Raw genomic sequence first — 15,541 nt, forward strand, 5'->3', positions numbered from 1 at the left:
CCTTCAATCATTTTCCCCCCCCCCCAATGGTTCCTTCTCGTTTCTCTAATTGGTCTTCAGCGTCCACCCACCAGCTGTCAGGAGGGGGCCACGTCGCGCCGCTCCGAGCCAGCCAATTACCGTCCGAGCGCGGCCCTCCGTGCCCCCCACCCCTCCTCAGACAGCCGGCGCATCCGCGGGGAGCGCCCCTCGGCCCCCGCCCGCTGACGGACCAGGTCAAACGCTGCCCCCACCATTTGACCTCCCCTTAACGGATTTGACAAACAGGCGGAGACCAGGAGGGTCTTCAGGGGGAGGCCGGAGGAAGATGTAGTGGGGGGTGGGGGGGGGCGGCTTCGCCTGACTGAAACAAACAACAAAAGTGTGAGTGGCGACTAATGAAAAACATTAAAGGTCGGGCACGGCGCGGACGCCCAAATTTGAGGCTGGGGAAACGAGACGTGCCACTAAAGAGGCCTCGCAAATATGATCGGCATCGGCTTCAGGGGGGGGGGGGCCTTACCTCATCGCCATCAAAAACACCCGCAAGGGGAATCTCGACTCACAAGCTGAATTCATTCTACACATTCGCTTGATTGAGGAACACAAAATATTCCACAAATTGTTTTTGATGTTTAAAAAAAACAACAACAACAATTTTGTTGGTTCTTTGATGAAGTTATTTAGCTTAGTTGAAGTCACCAAATTTCTCCTGATGTTTTGAGGAATACTGTATATCCATCTAGTTCATTAAGGTGTCGAAAATGTTTTGGAAATAAAATTAGGGGTTATGAAAAAAAAACAACAACAAAAAAAACAAGGCGATTTTTTGTTCGGTTTATTGATTGTGCCTGTTTTTTTGCATTTTTTTTTAAACAAAACAGCATGAGGTTCGATAAAAAAAAAAAAATTGAATAAAATTTTTTTGTGGTTAGAAAAATGCATGTTAAATCCGATCACGACTCCAAATAAGCCTTTTTATGTTTTTGAAATCGATAAATCTTCTCACTGAGAGCATTTGGATTTGTTCGACACGAGGCGGCGGGCGTCCGATCGCACGCAGGAAGTCGTTCCGTTGCCGTGGAGAGAGAGGAAGGAAATTCCTGCGAGCGGGAATCCGTCCGGTTCAACAAAAACGCAATTAGGATATGAAACTCGCAACCCGCCGACACAATCATATTTGAGGTGCCCCCCGCGGACGCACGCCGGCCTCGGCCTCGCTCGTCATAATTAACATTTCAATGAGGTTTGCTTCCCCGAATTATTCCGGAAAGGTGGTCTCTCTCTTCTAATATGTTTCTCCAAAGAATTGCCAAATGACTTCCAAAATGATCTTTGTAGCCTGGCTGACCTTTGCAACTCAAAATTAGCATCAAACTTTATGTCATTATGACATCGGAACGGCGTCGCTAAGGAAACACACTTTGCCCGACTGTCTGCTACACCCGATTCCGACTGGACGAATTTCACACGGCGGGGGGGGGGGGGGGCTAATAAAAGAATTTGGGGGATCTTTGACTTTTTCAAAACTGCACACGTGCACATCGGGCTCATTCAAGTCTTCCGGACTCAAAACTGATGACGAAAAACTTTTCGGCTCCTTTATTTCGCAAAGTTCTCTTTCAGGTTGACGAAAAATGTTCGGTGTGCTCAAGTCTCGAGAATGTCGATTAAAAATGTCAATCGTTCAATTCTTTGATGCGGTCATTGAAGAATCCAAAACTGTTCGTAGAACTGTTTGCGAAAGGCCAACGTTTTTGATGTCCGGTGTTTAAGTGTTGGCTGCTCTGAGTCACGCACTGCTCCCCTGTCATGTGGTGTTCCACAGGGCTCAATTCTGGGGCCCCTGCTGTTCTCGCTCTATCTGCTCTGACTTAAGAAAACGTACTGTAGGTTCTTTGAAGTTTGATGTTGATGAAAACGTAAGCGAAGATCGTGACCGATTGTTCCGTTTTTACTTTGTACTTTCCGTCCGTTGAGGAATCAAAATTGTTGACGAAAAACAGTTCGGGATGAAAATGGGACGATTCGTCAGCGTTTACGAAAAGACACTTTGGGTTTCGAAAGTGTTTACAAAAGAGCATTCGTTCCCTTTGTTGACTACGCAACCGCGTCTTTGCGGTTTAAAATCATGCAAGTTTACGCTAGGGCGGCCCGGTAGTCCAGTGGTTAGCACGTGGGCTTCACAGTGCAGAGGTACCGGGTTCGATTCCAGCTCCGGCCTCCCGGTGTGGAGTTTGCATGTTCTCCCTGGGCCTGCGTGGGTTTTCTCCGGGTGCTCCGGTTTCCTCCCACATTCCAAAAAAAACATGCGTGGCAGGCTGATTGAACACTCCAAATTGTCCCTAGGTGTGAGTGTGAGTGCGAATGGTTGGTCGTTTCTGTGTGCCCTGCGATTGGCTGCCAACCGATTCAGGGTGTCCCCCGCCTACTGCCCGAAGACAGCTGGGATAGGCTCCAGCACCCCCCGCGACCCTAGTGAGGATCAAGCGGCTCGGAAGATGAATGAATGAATGAAAGTTTACGCTATGCAATTTGGCCTTCGCTAGCTACCGTAATTTTTTTATTTTTTTAAATTCCGAGTCAATCCTGCCTTAAATTACGGCATGACAGGAAAAAAAAGGGTGAACGATGTTTCTCGTGGGTGGCTGTAAAAGGGCCCCAAAGTCAAAAAATCCATCGAAGAAAAACCCATTCCGTGTGATCTCGACCGTCACTTTTACTCAGCGACTTCATTTTAATGAGGACCGTCGAGGCTTTTTCCACGCAAGAACCAAAGAATCGACGAGCTTGAATTCAAAGAGGCCGATGAAATACGTATCGACGTACGCAACCAGACGATGCTATGAGAAGCGACACGCTAACGAGAAGTGTTGAGGCCTGAGAGGGAATATTTGCAGCTTTCATCTGCGAAGACTAACGACGCCGTGTTTGCGCTAAAGATCGAACGAAGCACGAGCTCACGCTAAAATAATAATAGATCGCCTGCCGTTCGGTTCATTTTTGGATTCACGTTCACGTTATGCTACACGTCATTTCTCTCCAAAATAAGTGACCAAGAGATTATGTTATTTTTTCTTTTTTTTTCTTCAACGTCCGTGACTCCCAAGCTTTTCGAGTGCGTCTTGGTTCACATGGAAGAAGAACAAGCAGCTGCCTTCAAGGTGTGCTTATTTATTGATCTGGAATCTACCTCTGGCAAAATGGCTGCCAGAGTATCCTTTTGTCAGCAAACTATTTATTTATTTTGGGAGGGGGCGTGGGGGGGGGGAGGTACCAACATGATGAATCCAAAGCGCCCCGTCAGCACTTTCTTGCCAGCTACACTAAAGAACCGGCGTGTGTCTGCACTTTCAGACACACAAACATCTTTGATTACTTGCCAATAACTGAACAAGTCCAGCAATTTATGGACCGATTCAATTTGACTCAATGCAATCATGATCATCATAATGCAAATAAGACCCCCCCCCACCACCACATTAGCTAAAAGGTCACAATCCTATTAGGTCTTTAGCAACACAAAATACATGTGCTTTTCATACTAACATATATATGTATATAGCACTTTTTAATATTTTTTTAAATATATTTTTAAATATATTTTTTAATATATATTTTTTTATATAGCCGCTTTTTTCCTGCACAATTTGTGGAAATCAAATCAGGCCCACGTGTGGCTTCTTGCTCTTCTCCAACGGCGCTGAATGCCTTACGCTGCAATGCCACCTGCTGGCCGAAAGAGACAACTGACCCATCCCTTCCCTCTCCAATTAAAAAAAAAAAATTTTTTTTAACACTTTGGCAATTGCTCATGCGCCACACTCTTCGCTCATCAGGGGAAATCAAAGTATTTTAAACTGTGAATATTTCAAATAATGCAAACAAGCGAGGACAAAAATCAAGTCTTCTAATTGGAGCGGCTATTATTACCATCGAGCCTATTTTGATTTGGAATTTTTTTTGCCGAGAGCCAAATTCAATTATGCATGAGAATCTTTATTTATTAAGACATTCATTTTGTGCTCCGCCAGGTTTCATCTGCCCTTTTTTTTTTTCCCTGTTTACCTTCGAGGCGGCTGATTAATTGTCGCATAATTTTGGCTCGGCTCGTTAAGAACGTGGAGCGAGTTTGTGCGGGACTTTGGCGGCGGGGACAAACTTTTTCGATGAGATGGGGTGGGGGAATTGCAATTATTGTCTTGGAACAGTGCGCAAATGGGGGAGTGCTGGGGAGTAACTAATTACATTTTATAAAATGTAATCTGATTACAAAAGTCGATGTAATTGGAGTCCACGTGTAATGCGTGATGTGAAAATTTTGAAGACGCACTGCATTAAGTCACTCGGTGTTTTTCCACATCTTGTTCACAGAATTCAACAAACGTTTTTTTTTTTTTTTTGAATGATTTTTCATATTTTTTCATGATTAAAAAAGTAAAAAGCGGCGGTGGGTTTAGTTGGGCAATAAAAGACTTTTTTTCGACATGAAACATCCAAAGGGGCCTGTTGCTGAATTCATCCTGGAGCAACAAATCTCATCTGTCATAATTGTGTTTTTGTTTGCGAGCGTACGGGGGGGGCCGCAAAATCCACCCGAAAATCAACTTGGAAGATGATTACGTGACACGGCCTCAATATGATCAACGCCCTAAAAACAAATGACAAACAGCGACCAGTGAGTCACGGCTTCCGTTGTTTCTATCCGCAGTTTCGTTTATTCAAGAAGGGTTTCGACAACACCAACTGCGGCCATTTTGTTTAAATGCGACCATTTGTACATTAAAAACGCAGTTTGAAAAATGGAACAACAACCCTTTTCTTTCTATTTTTTTGCAACTTTATCAGGGACGAACAAAGAACACAAGACAGATTGCGCAATCTTTGAGAGGGAAAAAAACTGCTCAGCTTATTTAAAAAAAAAAAAGTGTGGACCGGCGCGCTGGGGACCGATAAGTACATCACGATAAAAGGATTTCATCCCGCTCAATTTCCTGATTGTTAGCAAAAGCATTTTCTATTGATATCGATCACTACGGGAAAGAAAAAAAATCCCATTTGTGGACTGTTAATGGTTGTGAAAAACTTTGTCCAAAACTAGCGATTGGGTGCATGCTTCCAAGTAGCATAAGTGGCCAGCAGAAACAACTTTGCCGGCGATTTCTCGCATCGTGTTGCATTTACTTTCCGCGTCTTGCTACGCTGTTGGTGTGCGCCTGCGTGTCGAACGTGCAGAAGAACCTGAGCGCTGGCGTCTACACGAGGCCCGCCGCCGTTGTCGAGGGGCCCGCCGGTGACGCCGCCGCCCCCGCCGCCGCCACGTTGGCGCCTCCTTTCGCTTGGTGCCGCTGGCCGCCTCGCCGCCGCCCTCCGCCTCCTGATTTGAGCTGCCGACAGTAAAAGAAACGCACTCGTGACATCATCCGGGGGTCGGGGGGAGGGCGATTAATTGACAAATAACTCATCGATTAATTGACAAATAACTGATCGATTAATTGACAAATAACCCATCGATTAATTGACAAATAACCAATCGATTAATTGCCAAATAACTCATCGATTAATTGACAAATAACTCATCGATTAATTGACAAATAACTCATCGATTAATTGACAAATAACCCATCGATTAATTGACAAATAACCAACCGATTAATTGCCAAATAACCAATCAATTAATTGACAAATAACTCATCGATTAATTGACAAATAACTCATCGATTAATTGACAAATAACTGATCGATTAATTGACAAGTAACTCATCGATTAATTGACAAATAACCAATCGATTAATTGACAAATAACTAATCGATTAATTGACAAATAACTCATCGATTAATTGACAAATAACTCATCGATTAATTGACAAATAACTAATCGATTAATTGACAAATAACTCATCGATTAATTGACAAATAACTCATCGATTAATTGACAAATAACTAATTGATTAATTGACAAATAACTCATCGATTAATTGACAAATAACCAATCGATTAACTGACAAATAACTAATCGATTAATTGACAAATAACTCATCGATTAATTGACAAATAACTAATTGATTAATTGACAAATAACTCATCGATTAATTGACAAATAACTAATCGATCAATTGACAAATAACTCATCGATTAATTGACAAATAACTAATCGATTAATTAAACAAGCACATTTTCGACAACTTTTAGGGACCTCGCTAAACTAAAAATATAATAAGAATAATAATATTCCTAACAATAATTGCTGATGGATAGCGAACGTACACTTACAGGAAGCGAGGCGGCATTGGGACTGGGCGGTGGCATTTCCTCTGAGCCATCCTTGAACATTTTTTTGCCGGCTAGCATCTTGGCCTGCTGCGCCTTGGCCGCCTGCGTGTTGACCGACTGCACCAGCTGTAAACAGCATTTTTTTTTTCCCCTTTTTTTTTTCTCGTCAGCGTTATCGAGCGCGACCGCCGCGCCGGCTAACCTTGGTGATGGTGCCCACGGCTTTGGTGCGGCCCTCGCGGAATACCAGCTTGTGGTCGCGGCGCAAGTACTCGGGCGTCTTGATGAAGCGGAAGTGGACGGCCGCCTTGTCGCCCGTCCGCAGGCAGTCCTTGCTCATGGTCAGGATGGTCGCCGTCTGACGGATGCTGCCGCAGTGGACTGACGGCCGGCGGGGTAAGCGAGAAAAAAAAAATTGGAGTGTGATTCCAGAAGCGGCGGCTTGGCAGTGGCGACAAAAGATGGAGAACGTTTTCAGCGGGGAGTCCTGAAGCGATGGCAAAGGACGTTTGATTTAAGAGGCGGCGGTAAAACGGCAGTGGCAAAGACGGAGAAAATTGACATTGTGCTTCCGTAAATGCTGGCAAAATGGCGGCATGCAAAGAATAATTGGTGCAGTGCTGAAATAACTTCGGGATTTCTTTTTTTTTCTTTTTTTCGGAGTTTAGTTTAATTAGTATATATCTTTTTTTTTTTTTATACAAGTTATTAAAATAACGACACCTCAAACAAATCCCGCAATGTATGAAACTAATTGAAAGAGACCAAAACAAACTTCTCATATAATCGCAGTTTGTTTTGGTCAATTCTTTTTCACATTTAGTTTCAAGTGAGTCCTCATTTTTAAACGCACTCAGTTTTATTTTTAGTTTTGCTTGTTTTCATCAACTCTAATAACCTTGGTGTGATTCCAGAAGCGTCAGCAAAAACGGAAGACGATTTTGGCGTGAGAAAGATGAGCGGCGTTTTTAGCCCGATTCCGGAAGCAGCAAAAAAAAAAAAAAAAAAGGTGAAGAAAAAAAAAAACATTCACCGCGAAATTTTGAACGAAATTTCAAAAAGCGACGGCGTCCGAGTCGATGGGGGCTCACCCATGGCCTGGTATCGCGGCGATATGGTGGTGGGGTGGTGCAGCACCAGGATCTCCGCCTCAAACTCCCAAGCGGCCTGCGGCATCAGCTTGGGGGAGACCAACACCATGCCTTTCCGTATCGACGAGCGCTTGATCTAAATGGCGACCGAGAGGCGTGAAAGTGGAACGAGAAAGGGCTGGCCTTGCCCCCCCCCCTAACTCCCCCACCCCCTCCCCGGTCACCTTTTTGAGCGAAAAGGACGCAGTCTGGCCGCCGCGCACCTCCTTGACGGGCATCCTCTTGCGGTGGATGGACTTGACGGCGATGGGGATGAAGGCGCCAAGCGGGTCGGGACCCAGGAGGAGCGTGTCGTTGAGGCGGATCACGCCGCGTAACGTGGTGCCCGACACCACCGTGCCCACACCCTGCCGACAGAAATGTAAAAATTGTATGGTTTGTTGGGGGGGGGGGGTGTTCGGGCACCCACCGGTACGGAATACGTGTCATCGATTTGGAACTCGGCGGGCTCGTCGTCGTTGAAGGCGGTCCTGGACGAGAGCAGGTTGAGGAACATCTTCAGGAGGTCCATGTTCTGGCCCGTCACGTTGGAGATCTGGAAGATGGGACACATCCTGCCAAGGTGGGGGGGAGGGGGGGCAAGTTCAAGACAACAGCGGCCCGGGTGAAACCAAAATGGCGGCGCCGGCTCACCGCTCCGAGCTGAAGTTGGACGCCGTGACGATGACGTCGTCCTTGTTCTGGACCAAGACGGGAATCTTCCTGCAGCCGGGGGACTTCAAAAGCCGCTGGAGCAGTTTGAGGGTTTCTGGAGGCAAGACGCAAAAAAATGATTCAAAAACGGGGGGAAAAAAAAAACTGCACGGCAAGACGTACCTTGCAGGATGTTGGCGGGACACATGTCTATCTTGGTGACCACCACAAAGACGGGCACGTTTAACGCCAGCGCCAGGCCAAGGTGCTCTTTGGTCATGCCGACGATGCCGGCGTTGCTGCCCACCTGCGGGAAAATCCACGAGTGCTTTCTTTGAATAGTTTCAGCTTCAAGGGGCCACATTTGCCCAAAACCAAAATGGACAAATGACTCACGGATGAGCTTGCGTACTTGTTTTTTTTTTTTTTTTTAAAGAAAGGAAAATTAATTCAGAGAAAAAAAACATTAAAATGGTTGAAAAGCTTACCTAAAATATTCACTAGAAAAAAACGCAGTAACTTATTCCATACATTTACTTTCAAAAAATCACCCAATTTTTCCATTTAAAAAAAAGACATATTTTATTGTAAAAAGTGTCGATTTTTGTGCCAATATTTTTCGATTTTATTGACTACAATGAATCCATTTCCAAATGATTTCATACGTTAGTTCAGTGAATGGTTGGATGGAAATACATTAGAGCTGTCAAACGATTAAAATTCATTCATTCATTCATCTTCCGAGCCGCTTGATCCTCACTTGGGTCGCGGGGGGGTGCTGGAGCCTATCCCAGCTGTCTCCGGGCAGTAGGCGGGGGACACCCTGAACCGGTTGGCAGCCAATCGCAGGGCACACAGAAGCGAACAACCATTCGCACTCACACTCACACCTCGGGACAATTTAGAGTGTTCAATCAGCCTGCCACGCATGTTTTTGGAATGTGGGAGGAAACCGGAGCACCCGGAGAAAACCCACGCAGGCCCGGGGAGAACATGCAAACTCCACACAGGGAGGCCGGAGCTGGAATCGAACCCGGTACCTCTGCACTGTGAAGCCCACGTGCTAACCACTGGACTACCGGGCCGCCTAACGATTAAAATATTTAATCTAATTAAAAATGCAACTGTCATAATTAACTCAAATGAACTAAAAAAATTAATCGTGATTACTCACACATTTTTTTTATCGTTTCTGAATTTCCTTTTACATTTGTTGTCCGATTTTTCCCCCATTTTAATGCTCTCATCCACTTGGAATCATGAATCAGTTTTCTATGTGCCAAATGAACATTTTCAACTTTCTCAACATTTAAAAAATATTTGGCTTTGTTTTTTTTTCCTGCCCCATTTTCATGGAAATAATGTGTTGAATGTTTCAATGCAATTTAAACGATTCTACGTGGAAAAAAGGCAAAATCAGTGCAAGAAATAAACGTAAAATCCCAATTCCAGACTCGTAAATTCTCAGCGGGCCGGATTACGGAAGCAAGTGGGCCCGCCGGGCCGTACTGGGGGTGGGGGGGCACGAGCGCAGCCTCACCATGAGCATGCAAAAGTCGGGTAGGTGTCCGGTCATGCCGAACACCGTGGTCTTCAGGTACTTCTCGTGGCCCGCCAAGTCGATGAAGGTGATCACCTTGGAGGACTTCTCGCAGATCTTGGTCCAGTCCAGGCTTCCGCCGTGGCTGTCGGGCTTGTTGACCACCTGGGGGGAAAGGAGACGGCGCGCGGTGACTTTGTGCGGGGCCCGGAACGTTACCAGGGCGCTGCGTGGACCGCACCTGGCCCTCGTGGTCGAAACCCAGGATGTCGTTGCCCACGCTGCTGGTGCGGCCGCTCTCCATCTCGTGCTTGTGCCTGAAGAGCTTTTGGCGCGCGAATCCACGGCCGTTGTCCAGCTCGCCGTGGGTCAGGACGCCCAGCAGCGTGCTCTTGCCGGCATCCACGTTGCCCACCACCGCCACCCTGCGACCCCAGGAAGCGCAAATCAAGTCGATTGCGCACAAAAGAGGGAAAGGCCAACTTCCACCCGACGGCATGGCGTCAGGCTAAAGCCCACCTGACTTCCAGGAAGTCCTGCTCACCCACGCGGCGGCGGATGAGGTAGTCGAAGATCTTGCCGCCCACCTCTGTGCGCTCCCTCAGCGGGATGAGGTCGGCCTCCACCTGCTCGCACAGCGATTGCACCGTGGCCACCGACGCTTCCATGTCCCTGTCGCTCAGGCCGTGGTCGCCGCCATCTGAAAATAAATCAAATCAAATTTAAAAAAATCATCAATCAAGTCACATTTGATCCTGTACGACATTCTTACCCGAGCCCATTCCAACCACAAAGATGGTCTCGCCGCAGCCCTCGTCAAGCCGCGCCCGGAGATGTCGCTGCAGCGCGTCGTATTGTTCACCCGTCGGACTCACCAAGACCATCTGGAAAGTACAAATAGGGGAAAACGATGCAGATACGTCGGCTGCAAAAAAAAAAAAAAATAGATAAAAATTCAAACGTACTTGGAATCAACTAGTAGTGTTGGAGAAGAAAAGTTGTACTATTATAAAAATCTATATAATTTTTTGAAGACAATGTTCAAATGAATCCATTTCACAGAGAGTTCAAGATCGATCTAGATCACATTTATACATAAATACAGCATCAGATTAAAAAATATGAAGATGCCCGTCTTTCTGTTGCAGGCGTCTCACTTTATATTGTACTTATTTAAGTCATTCAATACATTTTTTGTGAGTAATATCGTACGCGGCAGGTCAGGATGACCAAAAATAATAATAATAATAAATAGTAAAAATGCATGAAACGTGTATGTATATAAGAATGCATTTTACAAATCAATTCATAACTTTTTTTTAAAAAAGTAGATGGTATCAAGGGAGGCGGACCTTGTTGCTTAAATCCAAAACTTCGGCGGATTCACCATCGGTGCCCTCGCCGTCCTCCAAGCTTTCTCCCTCGCATGCGTCGTCGTCGTCGGCAGCGGCGCAGAAGCCCCGATCCGGGGCGAACATACAAGCGGGCACAGTGCATTCGGCGGCGGCTATCGTTGCTGCTCCCGTCGTCACGGACGACGCCATGATATGTCTGTCACAAAAAAAAATAATTATAATGCTAATAAGAACCTTTAGCCTTTAGCCGGTACTCGGCTAAATACTTGGTCAAGTTCAGTTCAGGTTAGCCAGCGAGCTAACGTTACACACAAACATATAGACACATTCTTTCAACAAGTTCAACCTTTTTTAAATGGCCTCAGAACATGTCAGCTGCCTAAATCACACTGATCGGTGTCCAAACAGTTGATGAATCGACTTTTAAGTTACATTAAGCGACTCTCTTATTGAACAGAGGAATATTAATTTAAAAAAACAACACTGGTCGCTACCTGTTTTAGCTCTAACTTGTTGCTTGTTTATTAGCTTGAGGTGATATTCTGTGAGTTGGCTCGAAGGCACGCCTATAGTAAAATACGCGCACATTATTGGCTGAAATATCTTTACGGGACGCCCACTGCACTGAGGTCCAACCAATGAGATGAGCCAACTGGTACGTGACGAAAAAGGAAACTGATGACAGACTTTCACTCTCGCAAGTGTGCTTGACAGAAGACAAATATATTCATCTAGCGATAATATTATTGTTAGTAGTAATAATAATAATAAGAAGAAGAATGAAATGAAACTAAAAAACTAAACGCCAATCACAAAATGCACATGGGAAACGGGACATTGGGTGACGCCCACCATATTTGAGGTTCGGCCAATGAAGTGTCTGGCTTTGTCCGTGACGTCAGCGACAGATTCATTTTTCATGACAAAAAAGGACAATCCGAAATAAAATATTTTGTAATCTTTATATATATATATTTTAAAGTAATTAATAACAGCTCATTTTGCCTGATCTTGAAACGGTTATTCTTGCTGACATATTTAGCCTGCCGATGTATTTCATTGACTCAAACCCAATAGTGTATGTATTGTAAGCATATTTTTACTGACATTTTTTTCCCCCCATAGTAGGTGTCGTTGGCATGGAAATGTTTTACTATCCTGCCCCTTCCTGTCCCCATCACCTCCCCCACCTCCTCTTCCCGCTTCACCTGTGTTATATAAAGGTCAGGACCAGTCATTGGAGTCTCTTGTCACTCGAGGCACGACCCGCTCAAGACCCAAGCCAAGATGGTAAGTAGTCCACTAATATTCATTTCTCATTGTTATTTCCTCCAAAAGTTCATCTTGATTTTAAAGTCAAAACAAATTACTTTTCCATTTCAGCGGCTCTGGTTAAGGTAGTAAATGTTAATTTGTCACTGCTGGCGCTAATCTGAACGGTTCTTTAATCGTGTAAATCGTTTTTCATACTGTGGATAGTCTCAAGTATTGAAATGACAAGAAACAGGAAAAGCTCATTGGAATGAATTGTAATTACTCTCAAGCAGACGACTGCTCTTATGTAGTAAATGATAAACTGGCGCCTCTTTATACGGTACAGTATAGCAAATCGTATGTGTGGGTGTGGGGCAGGATGTGCGCGAGATAGCATTTGACTTTTATTAATGATGTAAAAAGCACAACTTAAGCAATCAATCTATCACGTATATAAATAAATCATTTTTACTTTTCATAAGCATGGAAAGATTCTGTAAGTAATTTGCATAATATCGACAAATATGTACGTGGAGTACGGATGGTTTATGGTGAGGTGTGGTGAGGTGTGTCTTTATGGTGTTCAAACAGACGCTTCCTGTTGCCAGAGATGATTATGCTGTGTGTCACCTGGTTGATCATCAACACTGACGATAAGAACGTCTGGCGTAATCATTAGCGGATGGTAGAGTCGTATTGTTTCACCGAACAGGCAGCCATTTTGTCAACTCATAAGAATACCGTATATGTCTATGATGTATGATACCATATGAAAAAATACACACCATCAATCCATCCGTTTGTCTTTGTCCATCGCAGAAAGTCCAGAACATGACCTTCAAGGAGGGGCAGGAGTTCAAGATCCGTATCAAGCCCAAAGATGACTGCAGCAGGTCAGTCGCTCACCAATGTACCCTCTCGATTTTGTTTTTCACGGTGACGACACGTCAACCGATCGCAGATTCTCCATCAATATTGGCCACGACTCGGAGAACATCGCGCTGCACTTCAACCCTCGCTTTGACGACAGCGTCGTCGTCTGCAACTCCATGTCTGGAGGCTGCTGGGGCGAAGAGCACCGCGACGGAAACTTCTGCTTCTCTCGTGGCGAGGAGAGCAAGGTATGACCCCCCCCCCCCCCCACCACCACCACCTTCTCCCCCCCAGCAGTTCTTCAACTCTCAAAATATGTCGAAATGTAAACACCGGCAGATATTTCTAGAAATAAAGTGTTTCATATTGATACGTATACACCATAGGTATTGTCAGTGTCTTAACGGTGATCATTAATTATTCATAAAAACATGGTATGTAACAAAAAGTTCATTTCAGCAAAACGTTTCTTTCAAGTGTGTGTCAAAGGGGAGCCCTTCGTACTGGTCACTGGCCAAGAAGTAGCTCTCTGTTACGAAAAGCTTGGCGACCTCGCCTTAGACTGAACGAATTAGCATGGTGCGAATGCTAACAGTTAGCGACTAGCGTCTCATCTTATTTTAATCATAAGTGAAGGAAGGAAGCAAAATCTGAGCTCTTTAAGATAAGATATCCTTTATTCGTCCCACAATGGGGAAATTTACAGCCTCCAGCGGCAAGAATGTATGTAGAAAGAAGAAAGGAGAAAGAGAAAAAAAAAACAACAAACTTGTCGGAGGCTTGCTTCGCTAACATGGCATTAGCTAACAGCAACGACGGCGGCGCACACTTTTCATTTTAGTTGCTGGGCAGAAAGAAGTCAAATGTTCTCATATTTTTTACTCGAGCAACTTTTTTTGGTTTTGTTTCACAAGCATTAAGCTGCTGAACTGCGCTTGTAATGAAGGGTTTAAAGACACTCTGTGTAATTGTTTTATTTGTCTTAAAAGCCATTCCCAAGACGAGGCCTGTGAGTGGATCAGGTCTTCGGTACCGCCGCTATGCTAGGTCATCAGCTACATAATCACGCGGCGCTTTATTGGGCCATAAAAAAAAGCCTTTTTAAAAGATACAGGGGCTCTGGCTTAACATTTCAAAGTCCAGTAACCGCTCCCCCCCCCCCCGTCTTCCAGTTCTACATCAACTTCAACCACGAGGAGTTCTTCATCAAGCTGCCCGACGGCTCCATGATGAGCTTCCCCAACCGACTGGGCGACGTCAAGTACCAATACTTCCACGTGGGCGGCGACGCCAAGATCGTCGGCATCAAGATCAAGTAGAGATCGGCCTCATCTGTCGAGCGACGGTCGCTTCAACGTTAGCAAACCTGTTCGTGACTCCTCATCATCCATCCGGGCTCTCCTAGAAGCGCTTGGAATGATCTTTTTTCACCTTGGAGTGATCTTGTCATGACAAAAAAAAAAAAAAGAAGCCTCGAGAAGGAGCTGGAAAACAGCCTGCTTCGATGGTCAACGGGTTTGCGAATAAATAGGATGAAAATGTGAAATGTCTCGTTTTGTGCGCACACACACACACACACACAATTTTCCACAGTTATCATTCCAGGAGATAACACACATACAAACAAAAAAGGGAAAAAGTTGGAAAAATTAGCTGAATGTTTTAAATGGGGGTGGGGGGGAACTTTGGAATGTCTTGAGGGGTCCACACTACAGTATACACACACACACACACACACACACACACACATGAAATAACTGCAACTTAAAAATTTAAACATAAAGGTTTACATTACCTTCTATTACATTCCAAATGGGATTAATATTATATATACCCGGTAGTCCAGTGGTTAGCACGTCGGCTTCACAGTGCAGAGGTACCGGGTTCGATTCCAGCTCCGGCCTCCCTGTGTGGAGTTTGCATGTTCTCCCCGGGGTCTGCGTGGGTTTTCTCCGGGTGCTCCGGTTTCCTCCCACGTTCCAAAAACATGCGTGGCAGGCTGATTGAACACTCGAAATTGTCCCTAGGTGTGAGTGTGAGCGTGAATGGTTGTTCGTCTCTGTGTGCCCTGCGATTGGCTGGCAACCGATTCAGGGTGTCCCCCGCCTACTGCCCGGAGACAGCTGGGATCGGCTCCAGCACCCACCGCGACCCTAGTGAGGATCAAGCGGTTCGGAAGATGAATGAATGAATGAATATATATATAATGTTCAATATGTAGCTAAGTGTCGGTTTTGTGCCTGGTTTGGCCATTTTGGGCTAATTTTAGGGGGGGGGGGTATTTGGTTTCAGAAGTCAATTGCGTGTATGTGACATAAAACCAAGACCAAACCACAAAAAAAATCCAATGGGCCTGTGAGATAATTAGCAGCAGGACTCTGAAGAGTGGGAAGAGGCCGAGGAATGTAACATTGCGTGACTACATTTTCAAAAAGAAGAACGTGTGCCTTGGCCATGTGTGAAAGCTAAAAATAAGAGCAAAT

The 15,541-nt window shown here is 45.1% G+C and overlaps 3 protein-coding genes across 4 annotated transcripts in view; 2 read left to right on the forward strand and 1 right to left on the reverse strand.

Moving 5' to 3' along the window:
• Positions 1–15,541, forward strand: part of LOC127613565 (ras-related C3 botulinum toxin substrate 2) — a 185,320-nt gene that overhangs the window by 53,438 nt on the left and 116,341 nt on the right. The window lies entirely within an intron of this gene.
• gtpbp1l (GTP binding protein 1, like) lies at positions 3,234–11,509 on the reverse strand. Of its 2 annotated transcripts, none has more exons than XM_052084614.1 (14): positions 11,426–11,509; positions 10,929–11,127; positions 10,349–10,460; positions 10,096–10,276; positions 9,818–10,001; positions 9,577–9,741; positions 8,220–8,343; positions 8,037–8,151; positions 7,813–7,957; positions 7,568–7,750; positions 7,344–7,479; positions 6,455–6,633; positions 6,253–6,378; positions 3,234–5,366 (listed from the first exon to the last, which is right to left on the reverse strand). In XM_052084614.1, the coding sequence occupies exons 2-14, from the start codon at positions 11,118–11,120 to the stop codon at positions 5,235–5,237; spliced, it is 1,974 nt and encodes a 657-aa protein (XP_051940574.1). In that variant the 5' UTR covers positions 11,121–11,127; positions 11,426–11,509; the 3' UTR covers positions 3,234–5,234. The 2 variants fall into 2 exon arrangements, with proteins under 2 accessions (XP_051940574.1, XP_051940573.1); XM_052084613.1 differs by having other exon boundaries at positions 10,929–11,128; positions 11,280–11,457.
• Positions 12,089–14,528, forward strand: lgals2b (lectin, galactoside-binding, soluble, 2b). Its single transcript, XM_052084678.1, has 4 exons — positions 12,089–12,221; positions 13,005–13,078; positions 13,147–13,306; positions 14,231–14,528. Exons 1-4 carry the CDS (start codon positions 12,219–12,221, stop codon positions 14,375–14,377), a joined length of 384 nt encoding a protein of 127 aa, XP_051940638.1. The 5' UTR covers positions 12,089–12,218; the 3' UTR covers positions 14,378–14,528.

The sequence above is a fragment of the Hippocampus zosterae genome, chromosome 13 (assembly GCF_025434085.1).
Source record: "Hippocampus zosterae strain Florida chromosome 13, ASM2543408v3, whole genome shotgun sequence".
In the NCBI taxonomy this organism is placed as follows: domain Eukaryota; kingdom Metazoa; phylum Chordata; class Actinopteri; order Syngnathiformes; family Syngnathidae; genus Hippocampus; species Hippocampus zosterae.